The sequence below is a fragment of the Lotus japonicus genome, chromosome 4 (assembly GCF_012489685.1).
Source record: "Lotus japonicus ecotype B-129 chromosome 4, LjGifu_v1.2".
Classification (NCBI taxonomy): Eukaryota; Viridiplantae; Streptophyta; class Magnoliopsida; order Fabales; family Fabaceae; genus Lotus; species Lotus japonicus.
In genome coordinates, this window is record NC_080044.1 from 53,141,142 (window position 1) to 53,157,778 (window position 16,637).

The 16,637-nt window shown below is 36.7% G+C and overlaps 1 protein-coding gene across 1 annotated transcript; it reads left to right on the forward strand.

The window, feature by feature from the left end:
• The first annotated feature begins 488 nt into the window (after nucleotides 1–488).
• On the forward strand, nucleotides 489–2,831 carry LOC130711945 (probable pectate lyase 18). The gene is made up of 4 exons (XM_057561738.1): nucleotides 489–677; nucleotides 858–1,604; nucleotides 2,004–2,142; nucleotides 2,253–2,831. Exons 1-4 carry the CDS (start codon nucleotides 562–564, stop codon nucleotides 2,472–2,474), a joined length of 1,224 nt encoding a protein of 407 aa, XP_057417721.1. The 5' UTR covers nucleotides 489–561; the 3' UTR covers nucleotides 2,475–2,831.
• Nucleotides 2,832–16,637: the final 13,806 nt, after the last annotated feature.

Consider the following 16,637-nt stretch of genomic DNA (forward strand, 5'->3'; position numbering starts at 1 on the left):
GAAAAGACCGACGAAGCCGGAGTAAAGCCAGCTCCCTCACTCTACCCAAAGCTTTTCAATCTCAATAACCTCACATGAGTCACCAACAAGAATGACACCCCACAACGCCGTTGAACATGTTGATAGCGCAGGGTACCTAATGAAAACATGCATCCCTAAAAAAAGGACAAGTGAATTTGTGAGAAAAAAAAAAGAAGGGAAAGAAATTTGATGTTAGTTATTAAAATTGACTCGGATGTAATGTGTAACAGTATTATACTTTGTAATAAAACTACTAAACAATGATTGTCCTCCTGCTCCTGCATGTGCCCTTTTTTCTTCCCTTGACTGTTTGGAACTTCCACCATGATTTGGGGCTTGCTTAACGGACAAAACTACCCAACTGGTATCCCGTAAAACCTGAAATCACGAAGCACATTGGTCCTACATGTTCAGTTCAATCACGCCATTTAGCCCGCCCTCACTCCCTTTATATACACCCCCACCCTACCTACATTCTCCTCACCACTCATCCCCATTCCCCTTCTCCTTCTTTCTCTCTCCCAACTCAATTTGCCAAAAATGCCAACCTCCACTTCACTCTCTTCCCTCCTCTTCCTCTTCTCTCTCCTCACCCCAACCCTCATTTCCTCTTCCCATCTTCAGGACCCTGAATTGGTTGTCCAAGAAGTAAATAGGTACTAATTCATTAAAGCCACACACACTTTGTACTTCATTCCATTTCTCCTCCACACATGAAATGTTTTGTACATTATACCAAATGTTTCAGTACATTGCACGGGTTTACATCTAGTTATAACAAAATTTATGTTTTCATATAATTTTCTTATCTATGTTTTTATTTGAAATTTGGACAGTAAAATCAATGCCTCAGTGGCTAGGAGGAATTTGGGCTACCTATCATGTGGGAGTGGAAACCCCATTGATGATTGCTGGAGGTGTGACCCAAACTGGGAGAAGAACAGGCAGAGGCTAGCAGACTGTGCAATTGGCTTCGGCAAGAACGCCATTGGTGGAAGGAACGGTAAGATATACGTGGTCACCGACTCCGGCGACGACAACGCCGTCACTCCGAAGCCAGGGACATTGCGGTACGCGGTGATCCAGGATGAGCCACTATGGATCATCTTCGCCAGAGACATGGTGATTCAGCTGAAGGAGGAGCTGATCATGAACTCGTTCAAGACCATTGATGGAAGAGGAGCGAGTGTGCACATCGCTGGTGGGCCCTGCATCACGGTTCAGTATGTGACCAACATCATCATCCATGGGATACACATACATGATTGCAAGCAGGGAGGGAATGCTATGGTGAGGGACTCCCCAAAGCACTTTGGGTGGAGGACTGTATCGGACGGTGATGGTGTGTCCATCTTTGGTGGGAGCCATGTCTGGGTGGACCATTGCTCTTTGTCTAACTGTAATGATGGGTTGATCGACGCCATCCATGGTTCCACGGCGATTACCATCTCTAACAATTACATGACGCACCATGATAAGGTCATGCTGCTGGGCCACAGCGATAGTTACACCCAAGACAAGAACATGCAGGTCACCATTGCTTTTAACCACTTTGGTGAAGGTCTTGTTCAAAGAATGCCAAGGTAAAGTAAATTTCATTCATTCATTAATGCTAACCCGACAAATTGGATACACAGTGAAAAAACACAATAATACATAATTACAGTGTGCAGGGACAACTTCTCTTAATTCTTATGGCTGTCGACTGAGAAAATTTTAATTTTGCAATGATTTTTTATCATGTATTTAGTTAATTACCATTCCACTCAGATTTCAAATTGAGGTGCCCAAAACAAGAAAGGGAAAAAAGGGTAAGAGGAGGGTGGGTTGTCACTTGTCAACATGAAAAGCATAGATAAAAATTTATTAATTTTTATGGAAGTGACTGTGTTAATTTTGTCAACATTTCTAATTATTAACTAAAACTATGTGGGGTCAGTGAATTCTGAAATTGGAGGAAATTTTGTGATTTGCATGTGCAGGTGCAGGCATGGATATTTTCATGTGGTGAACAATGACTATACCCACTGGGAAATGTATGCTATTGGAGGAAGTGCTAACCCCACCATCAATAGCCAAGGCAATAGGTTTGTTGCACCTAATGACAGATTCAGCAAAGAGGTAAGCATTAATTACAGAATCATTCTTAAAGTTTAATTCAATCATTTTTCTTAATTAGTTAATAGTTATGAAAATTGTTTAATTATATGGTTTGAATTTAATTTACATAGGTGACAAAGCATGAGGATGCACCAGAGAGTGAGTGGAAGGGGTGGAATTGGAGATCAGAAGGGGATTTGTTGTTAAACGGTGCGTTTTTCACAGCAACTGGAGCTGGAGCCTCTGGTAGCTATGCAAGAGCTTCAAGCCTGAGTGCAAGACCATCAACCCTAGTGGGTACTATAACCACTGGTGCTGGTGCACTCAACTGTAGAAAAGGTTCTCATTGCTAGCTATAGATTATTAATTATGACCCCTCGAGCAAATGACTCTGCAGGCTGGTCTATATTAGTTCCAAGAAAGGTGTGAAAGAAAATATATGTAATTGAAGAAATTGGAAGGACCCCATAGTCTATAGACTATGGTCATTTTCTTAACATTGTTTTCTACGTTTTGTCCTTTTTTTTAAAACTTTTGCTTGGGTGTTCAGATTTGTTCTGCTTTTTACCATGATTACTTACAACCTCTGTCTGTTAAAATCTTGGAACCAAATCTGAGAATCTGGTCAAAGAGAAAGCATGCTAGTTCAAGAGTTGATATATGTGTAAAATTTGCAAATTTCAATGCAGAACCTTCTTTCTTTCTCTCCATATCTCTCCTTTTTGTCTGTGTGACCGACACTTGTACAGAGACAGAAATGCATAGTGTTGACTAAGACCAGCAAAAAAGGTGAAGGTAAGTGCGGTAAATGGAAAATCCATTAATTGAGAAGTGAGAACAACAGAAAATATAATACTGTACTAATCATCCCGCCAATCAAGCAAGTGTGGTCGGTGTGCATTGGAGATATAAAAAAAGTTAGTAGTAACAAACAAAGTAACTGTTAACTAATCTGACAAAAGATGGTGTAAGTGGAATTCCATTTGTTAAAGTAAAAAATTTATTAATCATTGTTTAATTGAAAATTGAAGATTAAGGTATGGTTTGATTTTAGAGGAAAAAAGAGAAAAGAGAAGATGAAAAAAAAGTATAATTTTTTAGAGTGGTGCAGTAGATTAAAAACCTCAGTGTGTGCTCATGAGGGGATTTGAGACTTTTTTTCATTCACACTTATACACACTAGACTAAGAATGGAAGTTAATTGTACACCTTCCACATACATTCACCGAATAATCTTAAGGCAATGAGTGAATGTGTTCCTTTACTTATAAACTGTTAAACATTTGTTTTCTAGTGGTGCCCACTAGGGTGGACAAGTTTCAAACTGGTCCACCCATGGACCATCATAATATGCCGTTGGATCTGAGAATCTTGAAATATTCTTTTATTCAATGGTTAGGATTAAATAATGTTAAAAAAGGATAAAAATGTAAATTTTTAATCCCTCTTCATCTTCCCCAATCCACTGTTACACAAAAAAAAAAACTTTTCTCATCCCTTCTCCATTCCATTCCAGAAACCTCCTCTACCTTTTATTTAGCCATCATAAAACTGCATTTTTTTATTATGAAGTGGAACTTACACCCAATTACATCTTTGAAACAACCCTACAAGCTAAATCCCTATTTTACGCTCCATCAATTTCCAGATTAAGAATCATGAAGCACAAAAATTAAATCAAAATGTCAAAAAATTCAGTCCTGAAATATTTAGACCTTTGTTCTGTTGTAGAATGGAACCTTGCACTGTCTTATTGTATGATTTCTACCAAAATTGTAATCCCTGGTGACTTTCATTATAGTTGATAGAAACAAGACAAAGGCCATGAGGTGGAGCAAACAAGGCATATTTTGCAAGTTCCTTGCGATCACGACTCGCCAAAATATGTTGAACAATGTCATGAGGGAGAGCTTCCTTGCCAATTTGAACCAACAAAGCCACCATGGTAATTTTGGGTTTGCTTGGAATTTGGAAGAATGCCAAACCATAAGAACTCTGCCCCATCACCCTCTACTCTACTTTTCTCCTTCTTCCTCTTTTTGAGCAGATCTGGGTAGATCTGGGAAACCAGCATGAATGCGACCATGGCCTCTCTTCTGGCTTCTTTGTTTATCACCATTAGAAATATCACGGGCAACTGAAACAGAAGAAGCAGTGGCGGAAGAGGCAAGATCATTGTGCCTCCATTGCTAACAGTGAAAGCTTCAACACCACCGCTCAACGAAGGAAGAGGTTTTTGGCGGTGTTCTGAAGCTGAGATATATGGAGTAGCCGCCGTAGCCTTTGGGGAAAACGGAGGGGTTGGTGAGGGATGGCTGAGAACTCTGGAGAAGCTTGTGGGCTCTGGTTATGGAAGCTGAAGCATGAGTGAGGAGATAGGTTTTTTTTTATTAATTAATTTTTTTTAATATTTTTATTTTGTAAATTACTACTAAGACCCTTGGTCCACCTGTAGACCAGTTTGAAACTTGCCCACCCTAGTGGGCACCTTTTCTAGTAGAGGCATTTTGGTGGCATCCACTTAAAATCTCTCAACCCTATTGCATGTCATACCAAATAAGATTGATTGCTTTATTTCTCTTGTACCTCTCTCATTGCAAACAAAACATAAGATAATCAGTATTATTTTCTTCTGTGTAATTTTCTTGATAGCAAAACTATTATATGATCTCTCCCTTTTCATGACTATTTGGTGAGGATAAAGTGTATTGGCAAAATAATAATTAATGTTATGTAAATTTAATTTAAAAAATAAATAAGAAAAATTCTTATAAAATGACATGTGTTCAATGTCATAATTATTCGATAGTGACATATGAAGGAGTCTCCTGGTTCCAGGCGCCTCTCAAGTTGTTCCTACCCAACCACTCAGTCAACATAATAATTATGTTGTGATTGACATTGGTTTCCGGTATGAGGGAAGCGCACCTCATGTGAGGAGTCTTGCAAAGACCACGCCACAACAGCACCTTACGCGGCAATAACAACCCCATATTGGTAAATATTTTTAAAGCACACTTTTTTGGTAATTTTTTTTAATTAATTTGTATTATTTAAAAAATGCCCTAAATAAAAGTGGACCATATTGAGCCTTGGCCTGATAAGAAATTCAGATCATTGATCTAGTTCGGTGGCTTTCCTTGTTCAAGTTGATTTGACCAAACCATATGGTCTTGAATAAAAGGGCTCTTGGGCTTTTGCCCATCTATCCAATGGTGATTTTCGACCAAAAAAGAAAAGAAAAGTGTCCTCATTTTAATCAAACTAAGTTGCAGTAAATAAGTATAGGTCAATAATATTTTTTTCTCTTTTATGGGAAAGGCCGCGGCGATTAAGTTAAAATGAAAGCAACAATCAATTCAATTGGTTTCATGGCCTGATGGTAGGGATGGCAATGAGTAGGGTCTGGGTAGGGTACTATAGTACCCATCCTCATGCCCACGTCTTCAAAAATTACCCGTACCCATACCCGCGTGGGTAGCAACTTGAATGTCCGTCCCCGTACCCTTTGGGTACCTATTTGTCCATACCCGTGCTCATTACCCGTAATTTAGCTAACCAAAATATATTTTCACTATTTTTATTAATAGTAAACAAAAATACAACTACAATTTTAAATAAAAAACACTATTCAAATACTTAACAAATAAAATCATTCAACTAATCATATTTTTTAGAAGGAATAAACAAAAAAGATATAATTTTAAATTTATGATATAGCCCTAAAGATGTAGGTTAACAACTTACAAATTTTAAAAATAAGTGGGAGTAAATTAGTGATGATTATGAATACCTTAAATACTCACCTATTTAAAAAAAAAGGAGTAAGTTTGAAAGCTATTGCTTAAGTTAATTTGTTATATATAATAATAATAATAATAATAATAATAATAATAATAATAATAATAATAATAATAAGTGTGTGCGGGTATGGGGCGAGTTGGGCACTATAATACCCATACCCGCTACTTTTTGCGGGTAATTACCCATACCCAACCCCAAACCCATCTAGCGGGTTTTTACCTTACCCATAGTGGGTATTTTTTGCGGGTACCCTATGGGTCGTAGACCCATTGCCATCCCTACCTGATGGTCATCTGGTCATCATGTTTTTCTCTTATATGGGAAAAGACCACTGAGATTAAGTACACCCTCCGGTCACATATATAAGTAAAACATACATTTTAGGTTCATTCATTTAATGAATGTATCTAGTCATTATTAATGGTTAGATACATTCATTAAATGAATGAATCTAAAATGTCTTTTTTGCTTATATATGTGACCGGAGGTTGTACAAATTAGGAGAGGAATTTTATTGGCAAATTAGAATGAGTCTGTTTCATGAAAGAAGACCAACATTATTTTTGAAAAAAAGTCATGATTTGACATAAAAAAAAGATTAATTTAAATGTCCATTCACTTAAAAATAAATAGTCTAGGTTAGATGTGGTATTTCAAACTTGTTGCTTTGACAAAAAAAAAACTCTTCGCACAAAAATTAGAGATGGATAGTGGCAGGCTGGCAGCCTTATTTTCTCAATCATAAAAAAAAACTAGGACAGTTTATAAAAAAAACTGATTATTTTCTCTATTGGACCATGGATAGGCGACAGGGGATTCTGGGTTTGTGTGCAGTTTCCAGTTGGGTGTTTTGTTTATTGGGTCTCTTGGACACAATTGAGTTTACCGTGGACCCAATTCTTCATTCATCGGTTATGGGCTTAGGTTACCAATTTTTTTATTTTGGTGCAAAAAGAAAAAAGTAAACTAAAAATTACATGAACTCCTAAAGACTGAGAATTGTTGAATGAGCCTCCTCAAACATCTAGTCTAGAGTTTAATCTCTGAGTGATGCACGTGGAGAATGATTTGTGGGAGAAGCATACTCACTTTATATGATCTCGGAGTCTTGAGGAACTAATCTCATGACAGCCGGCTGTGGATATATCCTAGAAAACAAAACACAATAAAAAGCAAATAATGGATAGTATTCAACATTAAGAACTCATGCAGTTGAAAGTTAAACTACGGAAGATCCTAATCCCACACAACATATGGGGATGCACATAGATTAGTTTGAATGACTTCCTAACCAAAACAGAATTTGAACAAATCAAAAGTGCTTAGGTTAGGTTAGTTTGGATCCAATTTTATGCATTTTACCTTCAAACATGAACTGAACGAAATTGATGTTGTTCGAATTAGATCAGGAGGAGGATTGAAAAGATCTATGTTAAAATAATATTAAACATGGAATATAAAAACTTGAATATTTAACTCTCGTCTTTTCGCTTTTTTCCATTTGTTTTTTGTTGTATGTCTGGAAATTCTGTGGCTGATTACTTGGTCAATAACTCTTCAAGTTTCTCAAACATGATTTGAATTGAAGAGGTGTCGCCGGAAGATGTTTCTTTGATTCACTCTTATCTACTTGCCTCTATGGACCCTTGATTTCTCTATTAATATTATGACCACTTTAAAAAAATAGTAAAAATTCACATGACAACATATTTGATGAAAACTTTGTAATCATTTCAATTAAAAATTTTAAATGAAGTAATAATAATAACACTAAAAATATTTATTATTTTACTATTATATAGTAAAAATAAATAAATAAGTATTTTATATTAAATATTAGTTATTAAATTTATTTTCATATAAAACTACTTATATGTAATTAAAATCAATGTTCAACATCATTTTTTATACACCTCATTTCCACCAATTTTAATTTCTATCTCTCTCCTCTTATCTCAAATAATTTCTATCAAATCTCATACTTTTTCTTTTCTTCTTATCTCTCTCATTCTTCCACCTCTTTCCACCACAAAGAGAGGTGTGAAAGTAACATTATTCGTTCGATTATTATTTCATTCAAACACTTTAACGAAAAACAATTGTCTGTGCTTCAAATTTGATCTTAAAATATATATAATTTAAATACTATTTTTCATTAATTGATAATCATTTAAGTGAAAAACTATAAATGAGCTTAATGATACTTATCAAGTTTAATCATTATTAAGTAATAAAATACCTATTTTTAATTAAATATGAAATACTTGAAACAATTTTTCTGCGTATATTAGTAAAAGTTAAGAGTTTGAATACATTTCATGATATTGTAACTTTTAGTATATTAATTATTAAATGAAAAAATATATAGACAAAATATTAAAAATTCAAATTGATTACTATATATTTATATATTATTGACAACAACACAAGAAAATATATCAAAACTACTTGAATAGAAAAAAAATTATAATCATTTCAAGACAGTACTACTATTGGATCACAACTGGAGAAAAATAATTGAAAATAATTAAACTAAATTTACATGATGAAGTAATAAATATTGTATGATTATTTTATAAATTTTAGTTCTATTAAATATTAAAATTATTTTTAAAACTATTAAATTATTTAAAGATAATGTTAATAGTTAATTGTTATATTTAAAAGTTATTTTTAAAATAATTTAACAATAATATATATTATTAATAAAAATATAACCAATTATCATTTGAGCTATATATCTTAAATAAATTATGAAAGTTTTTATAAAAAGTACACTATATTTATTGTTATATTGTGTATATTTATTTATTAGTAAAACTCTCATACGATTTGAATATGGAGTATTACAATTATTTTCTATATCTATTTTTGTATACTTATAAAAAAATTACTTAAAAATTATTAATGATGATGTTATTTCATTATTATTATAGTCAAGAAAGCTTTAAATGCAAATAATGTACTTTACTATAATACTAACTAAGCAAACTAATTTTTAAATAAAGCTGAGTGTACTATGACATCAATCCTATTCATGTTTGCATTTGTTCTTATCTTTGAAACCACAAATATGTATATAAATAGTCTTTCTCTCAACCAATGCCTCACTTCTCAAAAAAACCCTAATTGTATCTCGCCGAAACCGTAAACACTCTGATGCCTTAACCACAACCATCGCTTCAACGCTGAGCCTCTATTATGGTCCTCTCTTTCCTCTTTCAGATCTCTAGATTGAAAACTATGCTTAGTCTTTGTGTACACATGATCATGAGATCGTTCCTGAATGCGACCAGGGGCATCTTCCTGGATGAGGTGGTCGGGGCAACACCATTCAAGCACTTGATGTTGCTTTGCAGGAAACCCCTTATGAAAAGTAGGAATAACAACCTTTGTATTTTGTGTTGCATTTCGTGTGTGTAGGCGTGTCTGTTTTCGTTTCTTTGTTTTGATAAACTTTTTTCAATGCAGGAATAATGTTGTGGGGAGGGTAATTTTCCGCACCTGAGTTCGGGGGAAACGGATCCACATGGTAGTGGTACTAAGCATATGAGATGATATTTTCAGGGCCATCACCCAACACATATGAGACTTTCCTTTAATATTAGTCTTACCATCTACCTTTTTACATGATTCATATTGTCTTTGATGAATAAGAATTGAACCAATTGCCCGTCTTCAACAAATGAGTGAGTTTTTTTACTGCAGATATGTTAGCGAGAGCTGTCTTTGAACTGATACGTGTGACTGATTTATTGGAAAGTATTTTAATATAACTATGATAGTGTTAAACTTTTTATGTTAGATTTTATGCCCACTAAATCATCTGTTGAGTTGCTATTTGCAAGCCTTTTGGTTTAGAAATATCCCGATCTTGGAGTTTATTTTGTTAACTTTTCATTAAACATGCATGTTTGGGAAATCATATTTGTCTTTAGCTCTTAAGTTCATGCGAAGAAGGATTTGAGAGGTATTAAGGTGGAAGTTGGTCTTAGAGAACATATAAGAAGTTATAAAGCTGTTGGAGTTTCAATGAAACCAGTTAAAGAGATAATGTGAGAGTTATAAATTTTCAGATATTAATTATTGCCTTCATTTTTGTTTATCAAAGGGGAGATAAAATGTGCACCATGTTTGATATTGTGACTTATTCCCTTTATCAGATACTTGCTTACATAATAAAGTTATCAAAAATATATATAAAGGCATTTGCTATTTACAAGTGCTAACATTCTCCCAACAAAAAATTTTGATAAAGGGGAAAAAATCACAATATCAAACATAATACACATTCTACCTCTACTTGATAAACTAAAATGGAGGTAATAATTAATTTTTCGAAAAAGTATAACATGCTCACATTATCTCTTTAATTGCTTCCATTGAAACACCACCAGCTTTATAACTTCTATTATGTTTTCTAAGAGCAACTTCCATCTTTATACTCCTCAAAGTCTTCTTGACATAAACTTAATTAAGAGAAAAAGATAAACATAATTTTTCAAACATTAAGAAAAGATTAACTTAAAGTTCACAGTATATTTAAACCAAAAAGGCTTGCATAAACAAACATTAGCAACATAATGATTCATAGACATAAAATCTAAAACCAATCCTTAACACAATTTCATGTCAAACATAGGCATTGAAATATTCATATTAAAATGCTTTACAATAAAACCAGTCACACGAATGAGTTTAAAGAAAGTTGTCTTTAACATGTATATATGCTCTAAATGAACCACACTTTTTTAAAGAAAAGTAATTGGTTAAATTATTATTCTTGTTAAATATAATATTAATAACGTATAGATGTAGATAACATAACTAACATTAAGGGAAAGTCCCATCTGTGTTGTTTGGAGGCATTGATAATATCCTCTCCAATATATACTTAGTAAGCTAGCTAGCTGCGATTGTTCTCTGTTTTTCGTGGATAGGTCCCTACCTTTGTAACTAGTGATAGGGATTGCGTCAGGGAATGAGGTGTTGCTACTCTGTTTTTTCGCAGCCAAGTTGCCTTATGGGAACAACTCTCTACCTCTCCAATTGTGTGGTTGCTTGCATGATCTACCTTAAGATAGGAGGGTCATTCTATGTTGCTTGCAGGGCTGTAACTATGATTTTTGGAGCCTTCAATCCATATGCCGAAATTCGGGTTCTTGAAGGACATGTTGCCTCTTGGAGGGCCGGAATGAAAAATAGGAAGAGAGATCTTTATACTAGTTGGTAATTCAAAACTTGGCTTTGTAGAGTGATTGATGGGAGAATTATATTCTCTCCTCTATGTAGTATTTAACTATGTTGCTGCATCTTATTATTCAATATTTTTTGGTTTATAAAAAAAAGTACCAAGCACTTTTTATTTTGGCTAATGTATGTCATTGTGCCATCTCACCCAAGCAATTTTATTCCCTTCGTCAGTAAATGATATCTGTAAACCAGTAAATGATGGTGGGCTGGGGGTGAGAGATTGGAAGACCTTTAATTGGGCACTTCTTGGGAAGTGGCGACGGCGCTTGTTGAGGGAGAAAGACAGTTTATGGTGTCGTATTTTAAATGCTAAGTATGGGGGAGTGGCTTGACAAAATGACTCAATTTGGTGGAAGGATCTTATGTCAATTTGTGCTGAACAAAATTGGTTTAGAGATTCCGTTTGTAGGCGGATTGGGGATGGTAAGGATACACTATTCTGGGAAGAGGATTGGTGGGGTGCTGTAACATTGAAAGATAAATTTTGACGGCTGTTTGCACTGTCTTCTCAGCATAATACTTCAACTTTTGAGATGGGAGAATGGAGTGATAGTGTCTGGTCTTGGAAATTCCTATGGAAACGGCCGCTGCTTGACAGAGAGTTGTCCAAAGTGGAGGAATTAAAAGCTCTACTGAGGAGTTTTTCGCCCAAACTAGACCAGCGGGATACATGGTGTTGGATAAAAGACGGTTCAGGTTTATATAGCGTAAGGTCTGCTTATGATTCACTACAAATTGTTTCTCAACCTGTGGAAGGAAACGTCTTCAGTAAATTATGGAAAGCTAAGGCTCCTTCTAACTCCATTGCTTTGGCCTGGAGAATTCTTCTTGATAGAGTTCAAACAAAGGTAGACTTGGCACACATAAATGCTTTACCTGCTAATTCAGGTGTGGAGTGTGGACTATGTTTGAATGAGGAGGAAACTTGCAGTCATCTGTTTTTTGGGTGCCACTTAAGCTGGAAGGTATGGTCGAGAATTTGTAGCTGGGTAGGTGTGTCTACTGTTTTGCAGCAAGAGCCTATTGCGAACTTCTCACATTTCTGTGTGCTCCAGGGATCAGGTTCATCCTTTTCTAAAGCTATGGCTGTGATCTGGATTGCTACTGTGGGTGCAATTTGGTACTATAGAAATGGAGCTGTTTTCAGGGGAGAAGCGGTAGATGTTGACAGAGTTGTTGAATTGATACAATTCAGGTCCTGGCTATGGTTGAAGGTGAAAGGAAAATGTACTTCTATGTCTCATTATGATTGGTTTACACACCCTGTACATTGTATGAATTTGCTGAACTGAGCGTGGAGGGGAAACGAGGTGCTGGTGGTCTGTTTTAGTTGGCTGTGTGTTTTTATTTGTGATAATACTAATTTAGTAACAGTGTAGGTTGATTTTTGGTGTGTCTAATTTGATTGTGAAATATATTACATCATCTACATGGTTGATTTTGCTTACTGCTGCCTTTCCAAATGGCAATGGGAGTCTCGTGGCTGCAGGTCCTTTTAGTGATATTTGTATCTTATGTAATAACATGTGGATATGGGTACCCTGCTGCAGGGTGGCTATGAGGACCAATCTGATTTGATAATGAGGAACGTTGGTGGGTTACTTATGATTCTGGAATTTTCTCTGCTGGAAGCTTGGATGCTGTGTGGGGGGCACTTCATGACAGTGTTTAAAAGGAATGTGGTTAACAATGTTTTGTTCTGGAGGTTCTGTGTGGAGTGATGATGAGAAGTGGGGAGTGTTTTAATTTATTTTACTAGCTCATTTATTGGTTGCTGCCAGGATTTTGGATTGGCTAGAAGAAAAGACTTGATGGCTATGCTTTCTTTGAAGGATGCATAATTGGGTTCAAATTGGTGGTTTTATTATTTGTGGTGGTCTGGTATGGGCTGATCAATATGTATATTACTTGGGCTGACCGAATCATGTATTAAATGGGCCGGGTAACCCATGATCCAGCCGGATCAAAACCCAACTATAAATAAAGAAGGACCGCCCAAGCGGCAGGATCCTATCATTTTCACGCATTTTATTCACTTTGTTTACTCTCGCTTGCTCTCGATATTGGTTAGCCTAAGTCTGCGGTTCCATACCGGAACATTGGCGCCCACCGTGGGGCCCTGGATACTTTCCTAGGCTTCAATTTTCACCGCAATGGTGACTCGATCCGGGGCGAACGGAGAGAGGAATCATGTTCAACAAAATGATGTTCCTCCCGATGCTCTTCAGCGGATCATGGACGATCTCAATGAACTTCGTCAACATAATCAACAGTTACAGAATCAACTTACTGATATCAATCAGACTCAGGGTTTACGAGAGGGCGATCGAAGAATGGCTGAGACGGTGGTGGACTTTCAACCTTTTACAGAGGAAATAGCGAACACTGCCGTCCCAGACAATTTAAAGACATTGAAACTCGACTCTTACTATGGCGATTCAGATCCAAAGGACCATTTAGTGTATTTCAACACGAAAATGGTCATTGTAGGCGCATCAGACGCGTTGAAGTGCAAAATGTTGCCATCAACTTTTAAGAAATCAGCGATGATTTGGTTTACAACTCTACCGTCAAGGTCAATTGTCAATTTCACTGAATTATCTACAAAGTTCTTGTCTCAGTTTTCTACCAGTCGTGCACAAAAAGTAACTCCGGCGACATTATTTAATGTTCGTCAAGGACCAAATGAGACTTTGCAGTCTTACATGGGGCGTTTCAATCAATTATCTGTTCATTTGGAGGATAAAATGCCAGAAATTTGCATTGCAGCTTTTGAATTGGGCTTGAAGCCGGGTGGTTTGAACAGTAATTTGAGTAGAAAACCTGTGGAGACAATGGTGCATTTGCGCGAAAGGGTACAAGGGTACATTAGGGAGGAGCAGAGTGATCAGATCAAGAACAACCGCCCGAATGCAGCGGTTCCAGGGCAGAAACAGCAGTTTGAGACGAAGAAGGGAGCGGTTGCAGATCAATATTCGAAGGGATGGACCGAACGTAGCAACGCAGGGTATAATAATCGTAACCGTTATGACGGCCGATTTGATAACCGTTCTAATTTCAAAAATCATGCTCAACCGTATGGAGTGCGTGGGCCAGGACATTCGATGACGTGGACTCGGAACCAAAATGACCGTGCAGTACCTTTGGCGGTTAATTTGACTTAAGCTTTGCACACGTGTTTGGAGGCGAATGTTATTCGTTTTCCACGGCAGCCAAAGCCGTCAACGGGTTACGTGGACAAGAAGAAGTGGTGCGAGTATCATAGGATTTCAGGGCATAATACTGATGACTGTTTTACTTTGAAGAAAGAGATTGATAAATTGATAAAGGCTGGGTATATGAAGCAGCTTGAGGGGCGAAGCAATTCAGATGAAGCAGGAACTTCAACAAGACGAACCGAAGATGGAAAAGAGATTGAGGGCGATGGTCAAGATCGACAGTCAGATGGAAAAGCAAAGGGGCGAATTCATTCTATTTTTGGTGGATTTCGTGGCGGAGGAATGACTAATTCAGCTCGTAAGAGGTACGTTCACTCCATTAATGCTGTTTACTCTAACGATTGGGGAAGTTGGGCAACCAATCAACCCGATATAACGTTTACTGTGCGAGATTTTGAGGGAATACAGCCTCACGAAGACGATCCAATTGTTGTAATGCTGAGGATTGCTGATTATGAAATTGAGAGGGTACTTCTGGATCAAGGAAGCTCGGCGGATTTGATTTATGGTGACGCTTTTGAAAAGTTGGGGCTAAATGAATCTGATTTGTTGCCTTATGATGGTTCTTTAGTGGGTTTTTCTGGAGAAAAAGTATTTGTTCGAGGATATGTGGAATTGAAAACTGTCTTTGGAGAAGGGAAGAATGCGGAGGCATTTGCTATTAAGTTTTTGGTAGTAAAATGTACTTCACCGTACAATGTACTTATTGGGAGGCCATCACTAAACAGATTGGGGGCGATCATTTCTACAAGACATTTAACGGCGAAGTATCCATTGAGCAAAGGAGGAGTTGGAATTTTAAAGGCTGATCAAATGGTTGCTCGAAAGTGTTATTCAGAAAGTTTTAAGCAGTATGGGCACATGGGTAAGAAAGCAGTGAAAGAGGGGCATCGAGTCTATGAGGTGGATTTAGAACAGTCAGAAATTATTTTGGATCCTCGAGAAGGATTCAGTGAGTACAAGATGAAATCAGAAGAGGAAACTAAGGCGATCCGAATTGGTGAGCGAAACTTGAAAGTTGGTGTCAATTTAACTACAAGTCAGGAAAACAGGTTGGTAAAATTATTATCTGAGAATATTGATTTGTTTGCATGGAGTGCAAGAGATTTACCAGGAATCGATCCGGAATTTATATGTCACAAATTGGCTTTAAATCCCGGGGTGAAACCTATTGTTCAGTTTAAAAGAAAGATGGGCGAAGAAAAGGCAGAGGCTGTAAAGGTGGAAACAAATAAGTTACTGGAGGCTGGATTCATTAGGGAAGTAAAGTATCCAACTTGGTTCGCGAATGTTGTTATGGTGAAGAAGGCTAATGGCAAGTGGCGAATGTGCACATATTATACAGATTTGAACAAGCACTGTCCTAAGGATTCTTATCCTTTACCGAATATTGATAAGCTTGTGGATAGGGCATCTGGATTCGGAATTCTTAGCCTCATGGATGCATACTCAGGATATCATCAAATAAGAATGTATCAGCCTGACGAGGAGAAAACAGCTTTCATGACAAATCAGGCGAACTATTGCTATCAGACTATGCCGTTTGGGCTGAAGAATGCGGGAGCAACATACCAAAGGTTGATGGATAAGGTGTTTGACAAGCAGGTGGGGCGGAACATGGAGATTTATGTAGACGACATGGTGGTCAAGTCAGAGGAAATGATGGCGCATTGTTCTGATCTCGAAGAAGCTTTTGGCGAACTAAGAAAGCATAACATGAGACTTAATCCGGAAAAGTGTTCGTTTGGAATTCAAAGCGGAAAGTTTTTGGGTTTCATGATCACGAGGAGAGGAATTGAGGCGAACCCTGATAAGTGTAAGGCGATACTCGATATGCAGAGTCCAACCTCAGTTAAAGATGTGCAGAAGTTAACAGGAAGAATAGCAGCTTTATCTAGGTTTCTTCCGTGTTCTGGGGAAAAATCAGCACCATTTTTTCAATGCTTAAGGAAGAACAAAACTTTTCAGTGGACTGAAGAATGTGAGAGGGCGTTCCAAAGTTTGAAGGATCATTTGTCCAAGCCACCAATTTTAGCCAAACCAGTTCCAGGTATTTCATTATCACTGTTTATTTCCATCTCTGATAATGCAGTTAGTTCAGTTTTGTTGCAAGAAAATAAGGATGATATGAGGATCATATATTTTGTGAGTCATGCTCTTCAAGGAGCTGAAATTAGATACCAAAAAATTGAAAAAGCTGCATTAGCTCTAATCATATCCGCCAGGAAATTAAGACCTTAT

What these genes read in the sequence shown, in the direction of transcription:
- LOC130711945 (XM_057561738.1), top strand. Translation starts at nt 562, where the DNA reads ATGCCAACCTCCACTTCACTCTCTTCCCTCCTCTTCCTCTTCTCTCTC. An exon ending in CTTGTTCAAAGAATGCCAAG is followed by an intron (nt 1,605 to 2,003) that starts GTAAAGTAAATT and finishes TTGCATGTGCAG; the next exon opens with GTGCAGGCATGGATATTTTC. An exon ending in ATGACAGATTCAGCAAAGAG is followed by an intron (nt 2,143 to 2,252) that starts GTAAGCATTAAT and finishes TAATTTACATAG; the next exon opens with GTGACAAAGCATGAGGATGC.